Source organism: Canis lupus, chromosome 32 (assembly GCF_011100685.1).
Source record: "Canis lupus familiaris isolate Mischka breed German Shepherd chromosome 32, alternate assembly UU_Cfam_GSD_1.0, whole genome shotgun sequence".
NCBI lineage: Eukaryota > Metazoa > Chordata > Mammalia > Carnivora > Canidae > Canis > Canis lupus.
In genome coordinates, this window is record NC_049253.1 from 16,707,962 (window position 1) to 16,726,964 (window position 19,003).

At 35.9% G+C, this 19,003-nt stretch overlaps 1 protein-coding gene across 1 annotated transcript; it reads right to left on the reverse strand.

The window, feature by feature from the left end:
* Positions 1 to 507: 507 nt before the first annotated feature.
* LOC119867231 (40S ribosomal protein S17-like) lies at positions 508 to 17,660 on the reverse strand. The gene is made up of 2 exons (XM_038582457.1): positions 17,652 to 17,660; positions 508 to 940 (listed from the first exon to the last, which is right to left on the reverse strand). Exons 1-2 carry the CDS (start codon positions 17,658 to 17,660, stop codon positions 551 to 553), a joined length of 399 nt encoding a protein of 132 aa, XP_038438385.1. The 3' UTR covers positions 508 to 550.
* Between the last annotated feature and the right edge of the window lie 1,343 nt (positions 17,661 to 19,003).

The following is a 19,003-nucleotide window of genomic DNA, read 5'->3' on the forward strand; positions in this document are numbered from 1 at the left end:
GTCCTAGTGTACTGTATGAATCAACTGTGAATAATAATAACAGAGTCCGACAATGTAAGCCCCAGTTATTTATTTATGCATTTATTTGTACTTTTTTTTCTAAAATGTTAATCCCAGTATAGTTAACATACAGTGTAATATTAGTTTCAGGTATACAATGTAGCGACACTTCCACTCACCACCTGGTGCTCATCAAAAGTGCACTCCTGAACCTCTGTCAATTATTTCATCCATCCCCCCACCCACCTGCCTTCTTGTAATCATCAGTTTGTTCTCTATAGTTAAGAGTCTGTTTCTTGGCTTGTCTCTCTCTCTCTCTCTCTCTCTCTCTCTCTCTCTTTTCCTTTGCTCACTTGTTTTGTTTCTTAATTTCAACCAATGAGTGAAATCATATGGTATCGGTCTTTCTGTGACTGACTTATTTTGCTTGCATTATACTTTCTAGCTCTATCCATGTTCATGCAATACACACATATATATGTGTGTGTAAAATATATGTACATTTTTTTGTCCAAGGTTTATTGAAGATATTACAGCACAGCAGAAAGATTCAAACAGCTCCCCATGATGTTTTGAAATTCATCCCAACTGTAGGCTGAGTGACCTGCAGGTTGGACAGGCTTCCAAAGTCCAAGAGTTTCAGCATCTCCTTAGTGTCAGGATCTACCTCAATGATCTCCTGATCCAGGGCTGAGCCCTCGGGCACATAGTTATCCCTCCTTTCTCTCTCCTCCTCTTGCAACTTGATGGAGATGCCTCTCACCGGGCCCCACTGAATCCACTTCATCAGATGTGTGACATAGCTTGAGATCTTGTTGCGGAGCTTCTTGCTGGGGATGATGGCAATCTCCTTGCACACGCGCTTATTGGTGTGGAAGTCGTTCCCCAGGCGCGTGTAGTACTCCTCGATGATGACTCGGGCTGCCTTCTTCACGGTATATATATATTATATATATACATATATATATATAATATTATATATATATATTGCATGAGTGTGTATGTATATGTGTGTATATATAATGTATATGTGTATACACACACACAATGTATATGTGTGTATATATATACACACACACATATGCACACACATATACTGTATCTTCTTTATCCATTCATCTATTGAAGGACACCTGCCGCTTCCATAATTTGGCCATTGTAAATAATGCTGCTATAGACATGTATCCCTTTGAATTAATATTTTTGTATTTTTGAGTAAATGCCCAGTAGTGCAATTACTGGATTATAAGGTAGTTCTATTTTTTACTTATTGAGGAACCTCCATACTGTTTTCCATAGTGGCTGTATCAATTTGTATCTCCACCAGCAGTGCAAGAAAGTTCCTTTTTCTCCACATCCTTGCCAACATTTGCTGTTTCTTATGTTTTTGATTTTAGCCATTCTGACTGGTATGAGTTAATATTTAATTATAGTTTTGATTTGCATTTCCCTGATGATGAATGTTGAGCATCTTTTCATGTGCGATCTAGATGTCTTCTTTGAATAAATGTCTGTTCATGTCTTCTCATTTTTAACTGGATTATTTGTTTTTTGGATGTTGAGTTGTATATGTTCATTATATATTTTGGATACTAATCCTTTATCAGATATGTTATTTACAAATATCTTCTCCCATTCTGTAGATTGCCTTTTGGTTTTGTTGATTGTTTCTTTCACTGTGCAGAAGCTTTTTATTTTTATGTAGTCCTAACTGTTTATTTTTGCTTTTATTTCCCTTGTCTCAAGAGACATATCTAGAACCATTACTAATGTCAGAGACTTTATTGCCTGTTCTGACTTCTAGGATTTTTATAGTTTCAGGTCTTACATTTAGGTCTTTAATCTATTTTTAGTTTATTTATGTCTATGGTGTAAGAAAGTGGTCCGGTGTCATTCTTTTGCATGTAGCTTACCAGTTTTCAGAACACTATTGTTGAAGAGACTGTCTTTTTTACTTTAAATATTCTTTCCTCCTTTGTTGAAGATTAGTTGACTACATTATTGTGGGTTTATTTCTGGGGTTTTTTTTTTCTGTTCTATTGATCTCTACTTCTATTTTTGTGCTACTACCATATTGTTTTGATTTGTACAGCTTTGTAATACAAACTGAACTCTGGAATTGTGATATATCCAGCTTTTTCTTGTACAAAATTGCTTTGGCTATTCAGGGTCTTTTGTGGTTGCATATAAATTTTAGGGGTTCTTTGTTGTTGTTCTAGTTCTATAAAAATGCTGCAAATATTTATTTCTTGAATTAAGTTTAGCAGTTCTCTTTTTCTAAAAATGTGTATATCTCATCTATGACTTAAAATTTATTGACAGATAATGTTCATAATATTCCATATCTTGTCACAGCATACACATTTTTTGTTTTCTTTGATCTTAATATTTTAAAAATGTGTTTTCTTTATCTTTTCACAAAGATGGCAATTTCATTATTTTGTGAGTTTTGCTGATCTTTTCTATATTTTCTTATTCATTAATTTCAAATCTTGTATTTGTTATTTTCTTTCATGTGCTTTTTTCTATTAATTTCTAATTCCTTAAATTATATACTTAGCTCATTATCATATGTACTGTCTTTTATTACAGTCTTTGTTTTAAAGTGTATTTTGTCTGATGTAGCTACACCAGTTTTATTTTTGTTTCCCTTTGTATGGAATAATTTTTCCATCCCTTCACTTTCAGTCTGTATGCCCTTATATCTGAAGTGAGTCTTTTATAAGTAGCATACAGATGAGTCTTGTTTTTATTTTTTTCATTCAGTCCATGCCTTTTGATTAGAGAATTTAGTCCGTTTACATTTAAAGTGATTATTGGTAGCTATGTACTTGTTGCTATTTTCTTAATTGTTTTCTGGCTGTTTCTGTAGTTTGTCTCTGTTCCTTTCTTCTCCTGCCCTCTTGTCTTGTGGTCTGATAACTTTCCTTAGTGATATGTTTAGATAGCTTTTTTATTATCTTTTGTGTCTCTACTATAGGTTTTTGCTTTTGTAGTTACCATGAGGCTCACCTATAACATCCCATATATAAAAAGTCTATTTTAAGTTGTTTACTTAAACTTGCAAGCATTCTAAAACTACATTTTACCGCCTCCCCCCACATTTTGTTTCATGTCACATTTTACATCTTTTTTAAATTCTGAGTATTGCTTAACTAATTACTTTAGTTCATTTTACTACTTTTGTCTTTTAACCTTTATATTAGCTTTATAAGTGATTAATCCACTAACTTTATTATATATATACCTTTACCTTTGAGATTTTTACTTTTATATTTTTTATTGTTACTAATTAATGTCTTTTCTTTTCTATTAAAGAATTCCCTTAAAAAATAAATAATTCCCTTTAGCATTTCTTGTAAGACTAGTTTAGTGGTGGTGAAATCCTTTTAGCTTTGTCTGTCTGAAAAACCCTACTTCTTCTTTAATTCTGAATGACGACATTGCCAGGTAAAATATTCTTGGCTGGTAAGTTTTTGCTTTTGGCACTTTGAGTATGTCATGCCACTCTCTTTTGGTCTGCAAAGTTTCTGCTAAAGAATCTGCTGATAGTCTTATGGGGGTTCCTTTGTATGCAAGAAGTTATTTTTCTCTTGCTTGCTTTTAAGGTTTTATCTTTAACTTTTGACAGTTTAACTGTAATGTGTCTTTGTGTGGATCTGACTGGTTTATTTTGTTTGGAACTCTGAGGGCTTCCTGGATGCATGCCTGTTTCTTTCCTCAGGTTAAGGAAATCTTGAGCCATTATTTCTTCAAGTAAGTTTTATGCCTCTTTCTCTTACTTTTTCTCGGTCCCCTGCAACACAGATTTCATCCTTCTTGATGTTCTGTAGGCCCCTTAGCTATCTTCACTTTTTAAAATCCTTTTTCTTTTTTTGCTGCTCTGTATGAGTTCCACTGCTCCATCTTCTAGATTACTGATCCATTCTTCTGTAGCTTCTAGTCAGCTAGTGAACCCCTCTAGTATATTTTTCAGTTTAGTGATTGTATTCTTTATCCCTATACTTCTGTTTGGTACTTTCTTCTATTTTCTCTCCTTGTTTAAGTTCTCACTATGTTCATCCACTCTTCTCCAAAGTCTGGTGGACATCTTTATGACCATTACTTTAAGTTCTTTATCAGGTAGATTTTTTTATATTGAGTTCATTGAAGTCTTTTCTGACATCTTATTTTGTTCTTTTGTTTGGATCATATTCATCTATTTTCTCAGTGTGCTTTACTCACTCTACGTGTGTTTCTGTGTATTAGGCAAAGCAGTCACCTCTCCTGGTCTTGAAGGACTGGGCTCATGTAGGTGATGAAACTCATTGTTCAAATTTCCCTAGCTCTTAGTTGTCTCTCAAATCTTTGTGGTTGTCTAAGCAGCCTGATTTATTCTGGACAAGTCCTTGTTGAGAGTGTGCCAAGACCCATATTTTCTAAGAGGAATGGACTCTGTCAGTACCTAATTTCATGATTAGAAGCCAGACCCTCAGGCATCAGCTTTTAAAATATGTAAATGCATATAGTTCTGTGGGGTCACAATTATAAGCCCTGTTGGCCTCTAGACCAGGAGATCTGAACTGTTCCCTAGCTGACAGATGGAAAACTTAGGGTTCCAAATGTGTATATAAGCTCCTTTCTGGGAAGTGAACTGTAGTGAGACCAGGGGAGAATACAAAGATGGTGTTTCCTTGACAATGTTCCCTGAGAGCTCCACTGTAGTCTCTAGATGTGTGGAAAACCTGAAGACTGTTCCTCAGGCTGAAGCACCAGGATAAGTAAATAGGCCTTTTTCACAAGAAGACTGGGAATGTGCTTCATTTTACACTCTGTGCAGTACCCTGTGTATAGAAGCCTACCAAGAACTCCTTTCCAATTATTATAGTTTCATTAAGCCCAAGAACACAAGCCCTCCTGGCCACAAGGCCAGGCAATTAAGGGATATTCCCTGTGTGGACTGCATGCATCTACCAGTTTTAGCTTGTGGGTTAGGGCATGCCTGCCAGCTTTAGCAAGGGCCTGGGAGAATGCCTTGGTTGTGCACACCTGCTGGTTTCAGCAAGGTGACAGGAAAGTGTTGTGTCTCCATGAGATCCTCAGCTCCAGCACAGCAGCAGGACAATGGTGCAGCTGCTCATCCCCACTGGCCTTAGCAAGATGGGGGAATATCCCATCTGCTCATACTAGCTGGAATTAGCAGGGCAGAGGGAGAATGTAAAAATGGTACTCACTGGCACCTCTACCTCTGGAGAAATTATCAAATGGCAGATGCTTTAGGATTAGCAAATGAGTCTCCTTTATATATAGCTTAGATGTTTTTCAAAATGTTGTTTTTGCTCTGGGTCTCAGGGCAAGTGACAGTGCATGATAGTCCTTTAATAGGAGTATCTCAGTTCCCTACAGGGTCTCTTAGAGGTAAGCCCTGTTAGTTTTCTAAGCCAGATGTTTTGGATGCTTGTATCTCCAGTGTAGATCCTAAGTCCCTCCCTTCTCTGGTAGAAACTTTAGACTTGTGAGATCCCTCCCTATTATGGTTTGCCATCATGGTTGGAGTAGGTTTTTTTCAGACTATGTTCCTGTTTCAGTGTGGTCCACTTATCCTTTCCTATAGAGGAATAGTTCACTACTTTTCAGTTCTTTTTAAGAGGACATTTTTCCATATATAGCTGTAAATTTGATGTGTCTGAGGGAGGAAGTGAATTCAAGGTCTTACTATGCTGCCATCTTGGACTTCCCCCTGTAACATAAGCATTAAGGCTCTGTATTTCCCTATAAGAATTGTTTTGATTGTATCCCATAGATTTTTATATATAGCCTTTTTATTATAGTTTGCATATAAATATTTACTACTCTGCATTATGATCTTTAATTCATAAATTAAAACTTTTCTTTTTTTTAAGATTTTATTTATCTATTCCTGAGAGACACAGAGAGAAGCAGAGACATAAACAGAGGGAAAAGTAGCTTCCTTACAGGAAGCCCAGTGTGGAACTCAATCCTGGACTGGGATCACTCCCTGAGCCAATGGCAGATGCTCAACTGCTGAGCCACCCAGGCATTCCCAAATTAAAACTTTTCTTAACTTTAAAGATAATTTTTTTTATTTATATTTTGTTGTTATTTTTAATTAATTTCACTGTATTCATATAATGTTGTTTGGATGCTCCCAATAATTTGAAATTAGTGAGATAATCAGAAGTTCTCCTGATTTAAATTTCTATATGTATCATTAGATAGAGCTCAATATTTTTGTTGCTCATATTTACTAGTTAATATGCTAGGGATAAATACACAACAAAATATTTATTCATTCAGTTAATTACTATTTGCCAGAGAGATATTAATTCAATAAGTATCCAGTTAGTTCCTACTATCTGATTCAAACTATGCTCAATGATCAGGGTCATAAGATATTTTACTTCATAATTATTTATTAATACTTTCTTTTTGAAAAAAATACTTTTTTTGGTATTCTGATTGGAGAGGGAAATAATATAAATAAATAGATATCATATATCATAAGTTATACAAATATTAATTTATTCAATGAGATCATAAATGTGGGACTCAAAACTTTGGAGGATCCAGGAGGTCTTCTCAAAATAGGTAATATTTGAACTAGACTTTAAAGAATGAATGGTGGGCAGCCCGGGTGACTCAGTGGTTTAGCGCCGCCTTCAGCCCGGGGCCTGATCCTGGAGACCCCGGATCCAGTCCCACGTCGGCCTCCCTGCATAGAGCCTGCTTCTCCCTCTGCCTGTGTCTCTACCTCTCTCTCTCTTTGTGTATCTCATGAATACATAAATAAAATCTTAAAAAAAATAAAAAGAATGAATGGAAATTTTGATAGCTGGAGCAATGGAAATCAGAGGGAAAGGGTATTTTTTTTTAACCTAATACAGGTATTTATTGATTAGTAAAATAATATTAATATCTTGTATGGTTTTTTTCTTTGCCTCTTTATACCACGTTTATTTTTTTAATTTATTTTTTTAAAGATTTTATTTATTTATTCATAGAGACAGAGAGAGAGAGGCAGAGGGACAAGCAGGCTCCCGTCCATGCAGGAGCCTGACGTGGGACTCGATCCCGGGTCTCCAGGATCACGCCCTGGGCTGCAGGCGGGACTAATCCGCTGCGCCACCTGGGCCGCCCTTATTTTTTTTTTTAATTTTTGTATAGTTGACACACAATATTACATTAGTTTCAGGTGTACAACATAGTGATTCAACTACAAGTGTAGCTACCATCTGTCATCATACAACGCTATTAGAATATCATTGACTATATTCCCTACTCTGTGCCTTTTATTCCCTTGACTTACTCATTCCATAACTGGAAGCCTGTATCTCCCACTCTCCTTCATTCATTCCCCCCAACTCTTTCTCTGGCAATCATCAGTTTGTTCTTTGTATTTATAGATCTGAATCTGCTTTCTATATATTTGTTTATTCATTTGTTTTGCTTTTATAGATTCTGCATATCAGTGAATTCATATGGCATTGGGGAAAGGGCATTTTAGATGGAGGAAACAATGTTTTATTAGAGAAATAATAGCTTGTATCTTTACATAGTTGGAACATGAGATGCTTGGTAGGATCGGAGGAAGAATGTATGTGTGAGAATTTTATTGTTTTTCAAGATGTGCATAAGTGAAATAGAGAAATATGAATGCAGGACATTTGAAGATAAAATGAATGACCCAGAAGAGAAATTGGTGGGAACAGGTCTTATTAAGCAGGTGAGACTAGGGATCCCTGGGTGGCGCAGCGGTTTAGCGCCTGCCTTTGGCCCAGGGCGCGATCCTGGAGACCCGGGGTTGAATCCCACGTCGGGCTCCCGGTGCATGGGGCCTGCTTCTTCTCCCTGTGCCTATGTCTCTGCCTCTCTCTCTCTCTCTGTGACTATCATAAATAAATAAATAAAAATAAAAAAATAAAAAAAAAAGAAGGTGAGACTAAGGTTGTGTGGTAATGAGAGGAGGCTTTGAATAGAGCAAGTGGCAAATAGAATTCTAATAATGACCAATAGAAAGACAAAGGCAGTGGGCCAATCTATAGTGAGTTTAAGAGGGCCCCTAGCATTTGTATTGCAAAACAATGAAGGGAAAGTTGAGAAAAATTAAGATAGGATTAGGAACATCATAAATGCCATGATAAAGAATTAGCCATTTTTTCTGTAGGTCCTTTAGGTACTATAATCACAAAATTAATAGCACACTTAGAAGTAAAAATGCTATGCATGAAGTACATATACTTTATTCTTTAAAAATAATGTTTATGAATTATTAAGGATAGTTGTTACAAAAATGGGGTTGGACAGGGATAGATTCTTTAGATCAACAACCTTTAAACTTCTTCCCACATATACATTTAAAATTTTTCTTTATAATTTAAATAGTTAACAATATTTTACTTTTTTTCTTATTGCAATAATATATTCAATCTTCTGACTATACTATTGCAATCATCACTAATATAAATTCATTCAAGTGAGACTATCTTCTAATTTTAGAAATATATTAAATATGAAAAGTAATTTTTTGTTGGAAATTCAACCCATAATGGGGCTTTTTAAAATTTATGAGTTTGTGAAGACATGTTACTTCTTACTACAATAATATTTCAGATTTATATAGGCAATGAGAAACAGTGACATATTAAGTCGATGAAAATGGAAGAAGTTTTTTATAGCAGTATCTAATTGTTGAATTAGTTCAGAGTTATATATCACAAATCACATAGTGAGCATTCACCAAAAGATATATGTAATGATTTACCAGTGGCAACCCAATTCTTTTTTTTAAAGCAAAGTAGAAACCATCTGACTCACTAAAGGATTTCTTACCCAGTCACTGTGAATCATTCACTTTTTCAGTTTCTGGGAAATACACCAAAAAAACTTTATCAGGACTTACCAAATGACTGCTAATTATAATTCTTTTGCTAGAATTACCATGATCTATTTAGAAAAGGTTGAAAATATCAAGATGTTGTTAATTTCAATATGCATTTTCCAGTGCATTACTTTTTAAAGAAATTACTTAACTTGTAATTTAAATATATTTATTTCAAAAGGGTTTGAATTGCAAACTTAGCTCATTAAAATTATAAAATGTTTGCTATAAATTTAATAGGTAAAGCCCATCCTCATTATCTAGCCAATAAAATATACTTTCAGTCAAGTAGAGTATGGCTTTGATTTTCAGTTAATGTTTTAATACACATCTCTATGACAGCCATTTGACCTCTGAGTTCCGATTTTAAGAAAGATAAATCTGGAAGCTGGACATAGACTGGATATCTGGGTATAACACTTATCGAAGCCCTCTTTGCTCTGCCCTCTCAAATTTTTCTTTCCAAAAGCTCAGACAAGGAAAAGGTATATTTTACTTTTATAAAGTGAGAGAAGAGTGATTTAATAAGGCAATATGGGAAAGAACAATTGGCATAACTTTGACCATTTTTAGATAAATTATTTTTAGCAATAGCATTTTTAGAGAAATTATTTTAAGAAAGAGTTCATAGGGAAGTTGAGAATTTGGGAGGTGATTCTCTTCAAACCAGAGTGACCATTCATTTATTAATCAAAGCAACACACTTTAAGGATAAGAAGGAGTGATACTTAACAATAAGTTAGTAATAATAGGCATAAATGGGGACTATGATAAAGAGACCAGGATATGTCTGGTCACTTCAATGAACTCTTTATGCCCATGTAACCTTTAGAAAGACTTCATATACCCCAAGAGGTGCATATATTTGATTTGAAGACCATGCCCCAAGTTGCAGACTTGGAAACATGTCCTAACATTTATTCAGCAAATACTATGCCCCAAGGATGGTATTATGTGATTTCTTTGCTTTATATTAGTTAATCCTACAAGGCTGTATATAGGGACTTTATCTCTCTTTTACAGACAGGGTAAATGAAGGATAATGAAATAAAGAAATGTGTTCAAGTCTACATAGCTAGTAAATGATTGAACATAAATTAGTAACAGAGTCCTAAAATTGTGCCCTTTAAAACGTTAGTGTGAGGCTTTTGGATGGTGTCAGTAAAAACAGTCATAAAGTAGGGGAATCTGACACTATCCAGTTTTCATTACAAAATACTTATTTTTATTACTCATTCTTTTTTCAGATTTTCGTATTATTTACTCTCTTCAGTTCATTTGCTAAGACACTATTATGTACTAGATACTCTCTTAGTACTTAAAAAAAAAAGCTTTATTTCATGTTTATCACTGCCCTGGGTCACAGGTCTTACCCTTAAAAACAAACAAATTCAATAAAAGAAGGAATATAATCAGGATCACACAGCTAGAAGGTGAGATGGTTTAGTTTAAACCTAGTTCTTTTGGTCAAAAGTCCCTAGAAATGTGTAGCATAAATGTTGAAGTAAAAATAAAATGTAGAGGATATTATAGCAGCTCTCTCTATTTTTTTTTTAATTTTTGTTTATATATGATAGTCACACAGAGATAGAGAGAGAGGTAGAGACATAGGCAGAGGGAGAAGCAGGCTCCATGCACCGGGAGCCCGACGTGGGATTCGATCCCAGGTCTCCAGGATGGCGCCCTGGGCCAAAGGCAGGCACTAAACCGCTGCGCCACCCAGGGATCCCAGCTCTCTATATTTTTTAACAGGCTTTATATCACACATAACTTCAGGTTTCCCAAGAAATTCTTATTACAATATAATCTCTAGTATCATTAAAATGTTTTTACTTAATGCTGCCTGACCATGAATATTGACAAATGAGTCTTAAATACTCTTCTCAATCATAGAAGAACTAGTTGCTGAGTGGTTCTGGGCACAGAGAATGCTATTGTTTGCAGTTCTTAGCATTTTGATTACCAGGAGCCCAAAAGCTCAGAGCAGCAATTTAATATCTGAAAATCAACTGTAGTAGATTAAAGAATTAATGTTCCTTTTTATAATAGTATTGCCAGAAAACATTTATAAAGAAAGTTACCTTGTTGAGTTTCTGGTTCACTTATGAGTATAGTTGTTAATCACCACCTGTAATTATCTTTTGAATCCAACTCCAAATCTTAATGCAATTAGATTTGCTGAGGCATTTAGCAAGCTACTGTCTCTATTTTGGTATTGAAATGTGTCTTAAAAATATGAACAGAGATCCTAAAATTCAGTTACATACATTTCCTAAGTGTATATAAAAGGATATGGTGGGTGAGTTATATTGGTTTCTCAAATCTGAAACTCCATTTCCTGTTAAGCCATTAACTTGTCATTAACTTTCTCTGAATTTTCAGAAGAAACAGTGATGCATTTTTCACCTATCTCTCTTCTCCTTTTCTCTCCCATTCTCTCTCTCTCACACACACACACACACACACACGTGCACACACACAGGCACATACCTAAGTTTAATATTTGAAAAGCTCACTGTGTGTACCACATAAACTCTTTAATAGCCTAAAATACACTTTAACTTTTTCCTAGGCATATAACATTAGTTGCCTGTCCTAATTCATTACCAATGAATTGAACTACATTGTGATACAAAATGAATCAATAAGAATAGATCAACATTAAAAGTAAAAGATACTTACTTTTGTTTTTATTTGAAATTTCTTGATCCAAAATTGTTACCAGAAAGTTATTTAAAATAAATGAAATAGAGGTAACATCACCTTAATTTTACTGAAATCTGGCAATTTAATTTTATTGGCAAATGCCATTGGCTTCCAGGCTAGTCTTCCTAAAACACCACAATATTGTCTTGTTTCCTTTTTTAAGAGCTGTTTTCCTGGGATCCCTGGGTGGCGCAGTGGTTTAGCGCCTGCCTTTGGCCCAGGGCGCGATCCTGGAGACCCGGGATCGAGTCCCACGTCAGGCTCCCGGTGCATGGAGCCTGCTTCTCCCTCTGCCTGTGTCTCTGCCTCTCTCTCTCTCTCTCTCTCTCTCTGTGACTATCATAAAATAAATAAAAATTAAAAAAAAAATTAAAAAAAAAAAGAACTGTTTTCCTGCTTCCTACTGTTCCTGTGTTATATCTAAACTTCTCTCAAAACTCTGATTGCTATCCATAGACCACATTTTTTAAGTGGCTCCCAATGTTCACACCCAGTCACCTTCTCCATTTCGAGCCCTGTATCTTTCCATAAATTCTATTAGGAAAAACAGGAGATGTATTTTTAGTGGAAGAGGACAAAAAGGAAGCCAATATTCTGAAGTCTCTTAGTCTCCTACCAGCCACCTACTATGGTCACAGACGCCCTTTTTATACACTTCTCTGGCTAGGGCATACAGGGACTAGAGGCAAACAGTGACAATCTACTACTAACTGGGGTTTTGACTCTAACCTTCTAGTTTCCTGCTGAGCTACCCTGGACCACGTGCAGTTCATGACAACTCCTCTGAGAGATGGGATAAGAAATAAAGAGGAGATACTTTTTCACCACATAAACTAAGTGGAATCTTTGAAGATCAGGACACCAAAGATAAATCAAGGAGCAGAATGTAGAAGAAAGCTTACCCTTAGATGCTATATTTATTATCCTTTCTTGAGTCACATTAAAAGATCTATCTTCTACTACTATGGCCCAGTTTTTTCTTTTTCTTCAAGAGAAAGTTAAGATAGCCCTAAACAGCATCAAGATGTAAGTGTACATGGGAAACAATTTCCTATTTTTTTTTCCTTTAAAGCAAGTGTAATTTTCCTTGATGATTAGTCTCCATTCATTCATTCATTTAATGAATATTCACTGAACACCTACTATGTGTTACACCTTCTCCTAAGAGTTCAGGACATACTAGACATACTAAACAAAGACCAACCAAATGAGAAAAGCAAATGCTATTTACCCTGAGTTTGCTATAGTAAAGGAATCAGCTACTGTCACTGGCATTTTGGCAGAGATTCAAAGGAAAATGGAAAGCTTTACAGTGGAAGGTAGAGAAGGCTTCAGGTCTGCTTGAAGGGGAAGCTAAAAGGAGGCTAACTAGAAGTGGGGCTTCCTATGGGACTGATTAAAGGAGTACATATTTAGCTTTCTCTGGTTGTTCCTAAGTTGGAAAAGAGGACAAAAATTAGAGAAGTTCTGAATTATTAATGAATTCCTGGTGATTTGGGACTGATTGCAGAAGGTATTGTTTAGCTTCCTAGACTGTCACTAGAGATAGCAACCTGGCTTCCTGTGAGTCTGACTTACAGCAAGCTGGCTTCCTGGGTTATTTATTATAGATAAGAGGATTGGTTCCCTGGGTATGTTGCTGCAGATTTTAGGTCAAAGTTCTATTTTTATATATGATCTGACCATTTTCCATTTGTATGTTCAATCTCTTAGTAGTAAACAAACAAACAAAAAAAACCCAGTCTTTGTAAAGTGTACATACTAGAAGGGATCTTACCCTGACTTCTTTCTCTAGATCTTTATGCACTTATTGTTTCATACAATTGGTAAAGAATATATAGTCCTTTTCTTTAACTATTGGCATTATACAACTTGTAAATTTACTATGTTCACAGATAATATTAAAATATGTGTTATTTATTTAAAATATTTATTGATCACCTACGATATGCCAAGAGCTGTAACAGGCAGTGAAAATTCAGTGGCCATCAAAGTTCTGCCTTCATTGAGCTTATGCCAGATTAGAGGGACATAAATAATAATCATAGTAAATAAAACAATTTTTGTTTGTTATAAGGTGATAAATGCTATAAAAAGAAAAAACAGCAAAATAGGAAGAATGGAGGGTACTGAGGACAAAGATTTAGAAGGATAGAGTTACATGGTTTGCAGGTGTAAATAGATTTTAGTCAGGGCTGACCTCAAACAGAAAATGACATTTGAACAAAGACATGAAGGAAGTGAAGGTAAGAGCCATATGAAAATCTAAAGAATAAGAATCATTGGCAGAGAGAACAGCCAGAACAAAATCCTTAAGTGAGAACATCCATGACATTTTTGTGAAAAAGCAAGAAACCAGTATGGCTGGAATGAAGAGAATGAGAAGGAGAATAACAGGAGAAGGAATAGCAGAGACGAGTTGGGAGATTATATACATTCTTATATGGACCACCATAAGGCCTTTGTTTTTTTTTATGAAGCACCAAAAGGGAAGTCACTGTGGGTTTAGAACAGATGAGTGACATGACTCACAATTCGTTATTATTTCTCCATTTGCTACATAGAGAAGGCAGTAGGGCTAGGGAGATGTAAGGGTGGAGAAAAGAAGACCAATTAAGGACAGTTTTGCAGAAATCCACATAAAGCAGGAAGGTGCCTTAGACAACTTAATAGCAGGAAAGGTGGTAGGAAGTGGGCAACTTCTATGCATGTGCTGTACTCCATGCCTGTTAAAGGATTAAAATATGAAGCTAAACCTTTGGAGAATGATTTAAAAATGAATAATAGAAGGTACCAAGTGGAATAGCTCCCAGTTTTAAACATGTCACATCTTTATTCTCAAATGATTTAGTAATAATTTAGCTTTGCTAAATTATGTTCTAGGACCATATGGGAAAAGAATCCTAATTTTTATTTCACAATAACAGAATCCACTTGCAAACATTATTTAACATATTTCAAATAAATCCTATCCTGATAAAAATTAAAGCAGGCAAGCTTGGTGTAGTCTTACAGAGTATGTCTTCTCCGTGGTACTTCTGAGTCCTTTAATAACTGGAAGAAATACCCCAAACCTCTCAGAGCTCTGAACAGGTAAAGTCGTTTGAACTTTTGGAGAAAATTATTGTGAAGAATTAAATAATGAAGGAATAACTTTGAATGAATGATGAATAATGATTGGGCTCTATTCACAAATGGAAAAATGAGGCCTGAGACTACGGACATTTCAAGAATATATCCTGGCTACTTCAAGACTGGGCCAGCCCACTGATTCCCTAGATTCAATGTCTGGTGTTATTTAGCCTAAACATCTTTCTCAGCACTGACCCAAAATTCATAATAAAAGCCCTTCCCCTATGGAGGCCAAAATTTTAATTCAAAAGATCTTTCTTCTCCTGAAGCCTTATGAAGATCTGACAGAGAGTGTAAAAGGGCGACCTATTCTTTTTCTATTTCATTCATAGGAACTTCTAATCTTTCTTATAGTCTCTTTATCTGAGCTCCAGTCCTCAGAGAAGCTGAGCTTCCACTATCTGCCTCTTTCTACTGGGTATTTACATGTGGTACATCCTATGTGGTTATTAGTCTAATTTTCCTACCCTTTTCTGAGAATGTCAACTTTGAGCCAGTATAGACTGTGAGTTCCTATATACAGAGGGCATATTCATTCAACAAACATTTTTTTGGGGTTACAATATGCTAAGCACAGAGCCAGGGTCTGAAGAAACAAAAGTACAAAAGAAAGAGTATCAGTATCTGCCCTAGAAGAACTTAGTGTGGTGACTACTGTCACATTCATTTTTGTTCCCCTGGTATCTTAGTGTGTTGTGGGGTGAGGGATAGGAGTGCAGACGGAGTAGGGTAGCAACTAATGTGATGTTTGCATTGTGCCGGGTACTCTATATGTCAACATTAAATTTCACGGCCTTCTGTTATCCTTACTTCATCAATGGCAGGTATGAGAATTAGCAAGAATAGATTGTCCAGGTCTCATAGCTAATAAACAACAAAACTGAGATTCAAACTGAAATCAGACTTCAAAATCAATGATCTTTCCACTAATGAGGCTTATAGGCACTTAATATCCAAGTTTATTAAAAAACATCTAAAAGAAATAAAAATGAGATTTTAAAAAACCGAGCCATTATTGACTGGTCTGAGAATTGAAGTCTATTCTTAATCATCTACTTTATTTATGTCTGCCTTAAATTTGCCACTCTTTACTCAGTGTGATCTCAGCTACCTTCTGTATCTGCCCAGCAGTTGGTTATCTGGGAAGGTAATCTATTGCAAATCTATCTTAATACTAATGTGGGCATACATGATTAGGAAGGATAATAAAATTAGAACTCAAATAGCTAATGAAGCATCAGTACCTGAGAGTGTCCAGCTTCCCCCCAAAGCATTAACACATGACAAGCTCTAAGCTCTGTGATGCAAGGACAAGCCTCAGACCATATACTAACAATTCAAAATTCTTGAAAGGTAAATCAAACCTTTTTCCCCAACAGTAAAATGATTCATGCCAGCATTTGAGTTTGACCCACACAGAAAGGGAAGATGCAGGCAAACGGGGAGGCAGTGCATCCATGGGAAAACTTAGGAGACCAGCATTAGGGGAAGCAGAAGAAAACATACTGTCAGTGACACACTGACTATTAGTCAGACATTAGTAAAGATAGCAGGGCTGAGTTACTGGTGTCTTGCCCACACTGTGAAGAAGGGAAGTTTATTGTCTTCTTTTTACAGAGGGTAAACTGAGGCATACAGTAACAGTTAGGTCTCAGTCACAAAGCTGAGATGAAAACCCATCTCACTGACTTTCCGTGTTTTCTGCTAGATCACATAACCTCCCTGGATAGTTTTATTAAACTAATTACGATTTAGCTCTTCATGCTAGCTGACTTCAGATTTCAAATATAGATAAACTTTAATAATAAGAGTGAGTGGTTTTAATTACCAAAAGCTAAGCCTCGGAGTATTATACTGGCAGAGAATACTCCAACACCATCTTAGTCTGTAAGGAATAGAAAAAACTTTATCCTTATCCTACTCTTTAGGACTCTACACACCATTTTCCAGCAGTTTTAAGTTGGGCATGAATAGCTTTTATTGATTTGATTAGTTCAAATCCATTGGTAACCCTTTACCTTCTAATAGTTCTTCTTCACCAAAACCACATGTAGACCCTGTAGCTTACTACCTTGTCAAAATGAAGCTTACTGCCTTGTGAATGCTTAGCGGCAGCCACTGAAACTCATGTGAAACATAATGCAATATTATTCAAATTGAATTTGCATCATACAATTGAAAAAGCAAAAGCCCTTCAGGTATTTTAGGTTGCCTTATAGGTATTTCAATAGGAATATCTCTTAAAGAAATGCTAAAAGAGCTTGGTGACTACACTTTATGTTCCTGGATTTATATCATGTGGCTTTATCAGTACTGTCTCATGTTTATGGGGCTTTTTTATTTTCAGTGGGAAAAGTACTTACCTTTCTTAAAATCAGAATTTCTATCCCATTGTAGATTCTTTTTGAAAATGTTGGTAAAATATTTCCTTTCCTAAAAAGAGAAAAATGAATAGTAGAACCAAAGAGAGTTTCTTCTATAAACTCCCAAGTTTAACTTAACTGGGTAGAGGAGGGTTTGTTTTTGTTTTTGTTTTTGTTTCTGTACATTTAAAGCTGAGAAATATCATTAAATGGAACATAGTGGAACAAGGAATATTTTAACAAAATGAATATCTATAGAGGTACAGGTGAAACACGAAGAAATTGGACTCCATCAAAAATAAATTTATTACTGAAAAAACAACTTGGCCACAAAGAGAACAAGAGATTGCTTTTACTGAAATAGGTCCTAAATAAAACCTTTATTTATTTATTTATTTATTTTATTATTATTTTTTTTAAACCTTTATTTTTTGTTTTTGTTTTTGTTTTGTATCACATATGTGCTGCTTTAGTAGCCAGGGATGTACTTAAATGTATACTTGGTAAAATTTCTATTCCCATCATCTTTTCTTTATTATTCATAATAAATTTTTTCAGTAGGTTTTCCTTACCTTCGCCATCGTGGACTACATTGTTTTAAGTTACACAGTGTGTGGGTTTTTTTTTTTTAAGATTTTATTTATTTGAGAGAAAGAGAGAGCGCACGCATAAGCGGGCTGATGGACACTCCCCGCTGAGCAGGGAGCCAGACACGGGGCTTGGGACTTGATCCTACACGGGCCTTGATCCTGAGACTCTGAGATCACGATCTGAGCTGAAGGCAGACACTCAACTAACCGAGCCGCCCAGGCACTCCATTAAGTTACATGGTGTTTAAAAGACTGGGCTCTAGGTGGACTAAGAGAAGAGTCAAAACTCAGTCTGCTACTTGCTGGATGTTTTGACCCTCAATTCTCTATGTCTCTATTTCCACATCCTTATTTCGCTTTAGGATAGAACTAATTTCATAGGTTGTAGTGAGGATTACATGGACCAAGACACATCCGGTACCTAGGGTACTCAACACTCAATAAAAGTTATTGATTAGTAATGCAAACAAACCCACCCTATGACAAGTCTCTACTTCCAATTCATCATGTACTTACAGATCCTACTAGATCTTCCACACCAGGGAACTTCAAGGGCTTTAGATATGATAATAACACGTACCTTTCACAGTTTTTAAGGAGAGTGAATATTTATTTGAATACTCCTAGTACTGTTGTTTATGACAAGAAGCAGGAGGCACCTGGAAGTCTCAAATTTCCTTCATTCTCCAATAACCCCCTCCGGCTTAGACCCATCAGTCAGCACCAAGTCAGACAATAGAGTTAAGAGCCGCTGCTTTAGGATCAGAATTCAGTCTGCTGCCTTGAAACACACTAAGAACTCTGAAATCCAAGACTATCCTCTCTGTCAGTCAGAAGCTGTCTTTGTCAGAATATCTCTTCCCCCAGAAAACCAGGATTCCTTACAGCCCTTATTATCTTCACGCTTTTAGCTCTCCTTTCACTCACCATTTCCCCTTCAGAGTAGAATCTGGATCTTTTCTTTGCATAAACAGAAGTTCTGCTAAAGTGTTTTTCCTCACACATAGGAGCAGTTTTTCTGAGTGTTAAATTTTGCCAACAATCTTGGTACAATAGCTGCAGCCTGCAGGCAACTTTCAAATGGCATATTTCTGATCCCGATGTAAAGTGCTCCTATGCTGCCATAGGGGCCCTTATAGAATAGACAAGAAGCCAAAGGAGTTAGTCAGCAATTTTAAGTTGTATTCTTGAATTATACAGGCAGACATGGCAGGTAGGTACAACTCAGGCTAATATGTCTGGAAATTGCAAGCTGTTTGGTATAGATGGAAAGCAGACTACAATGGGAAAATGGGACTAGGGTGACAGGCAAGGATCAAGGTGATAGAGGACCA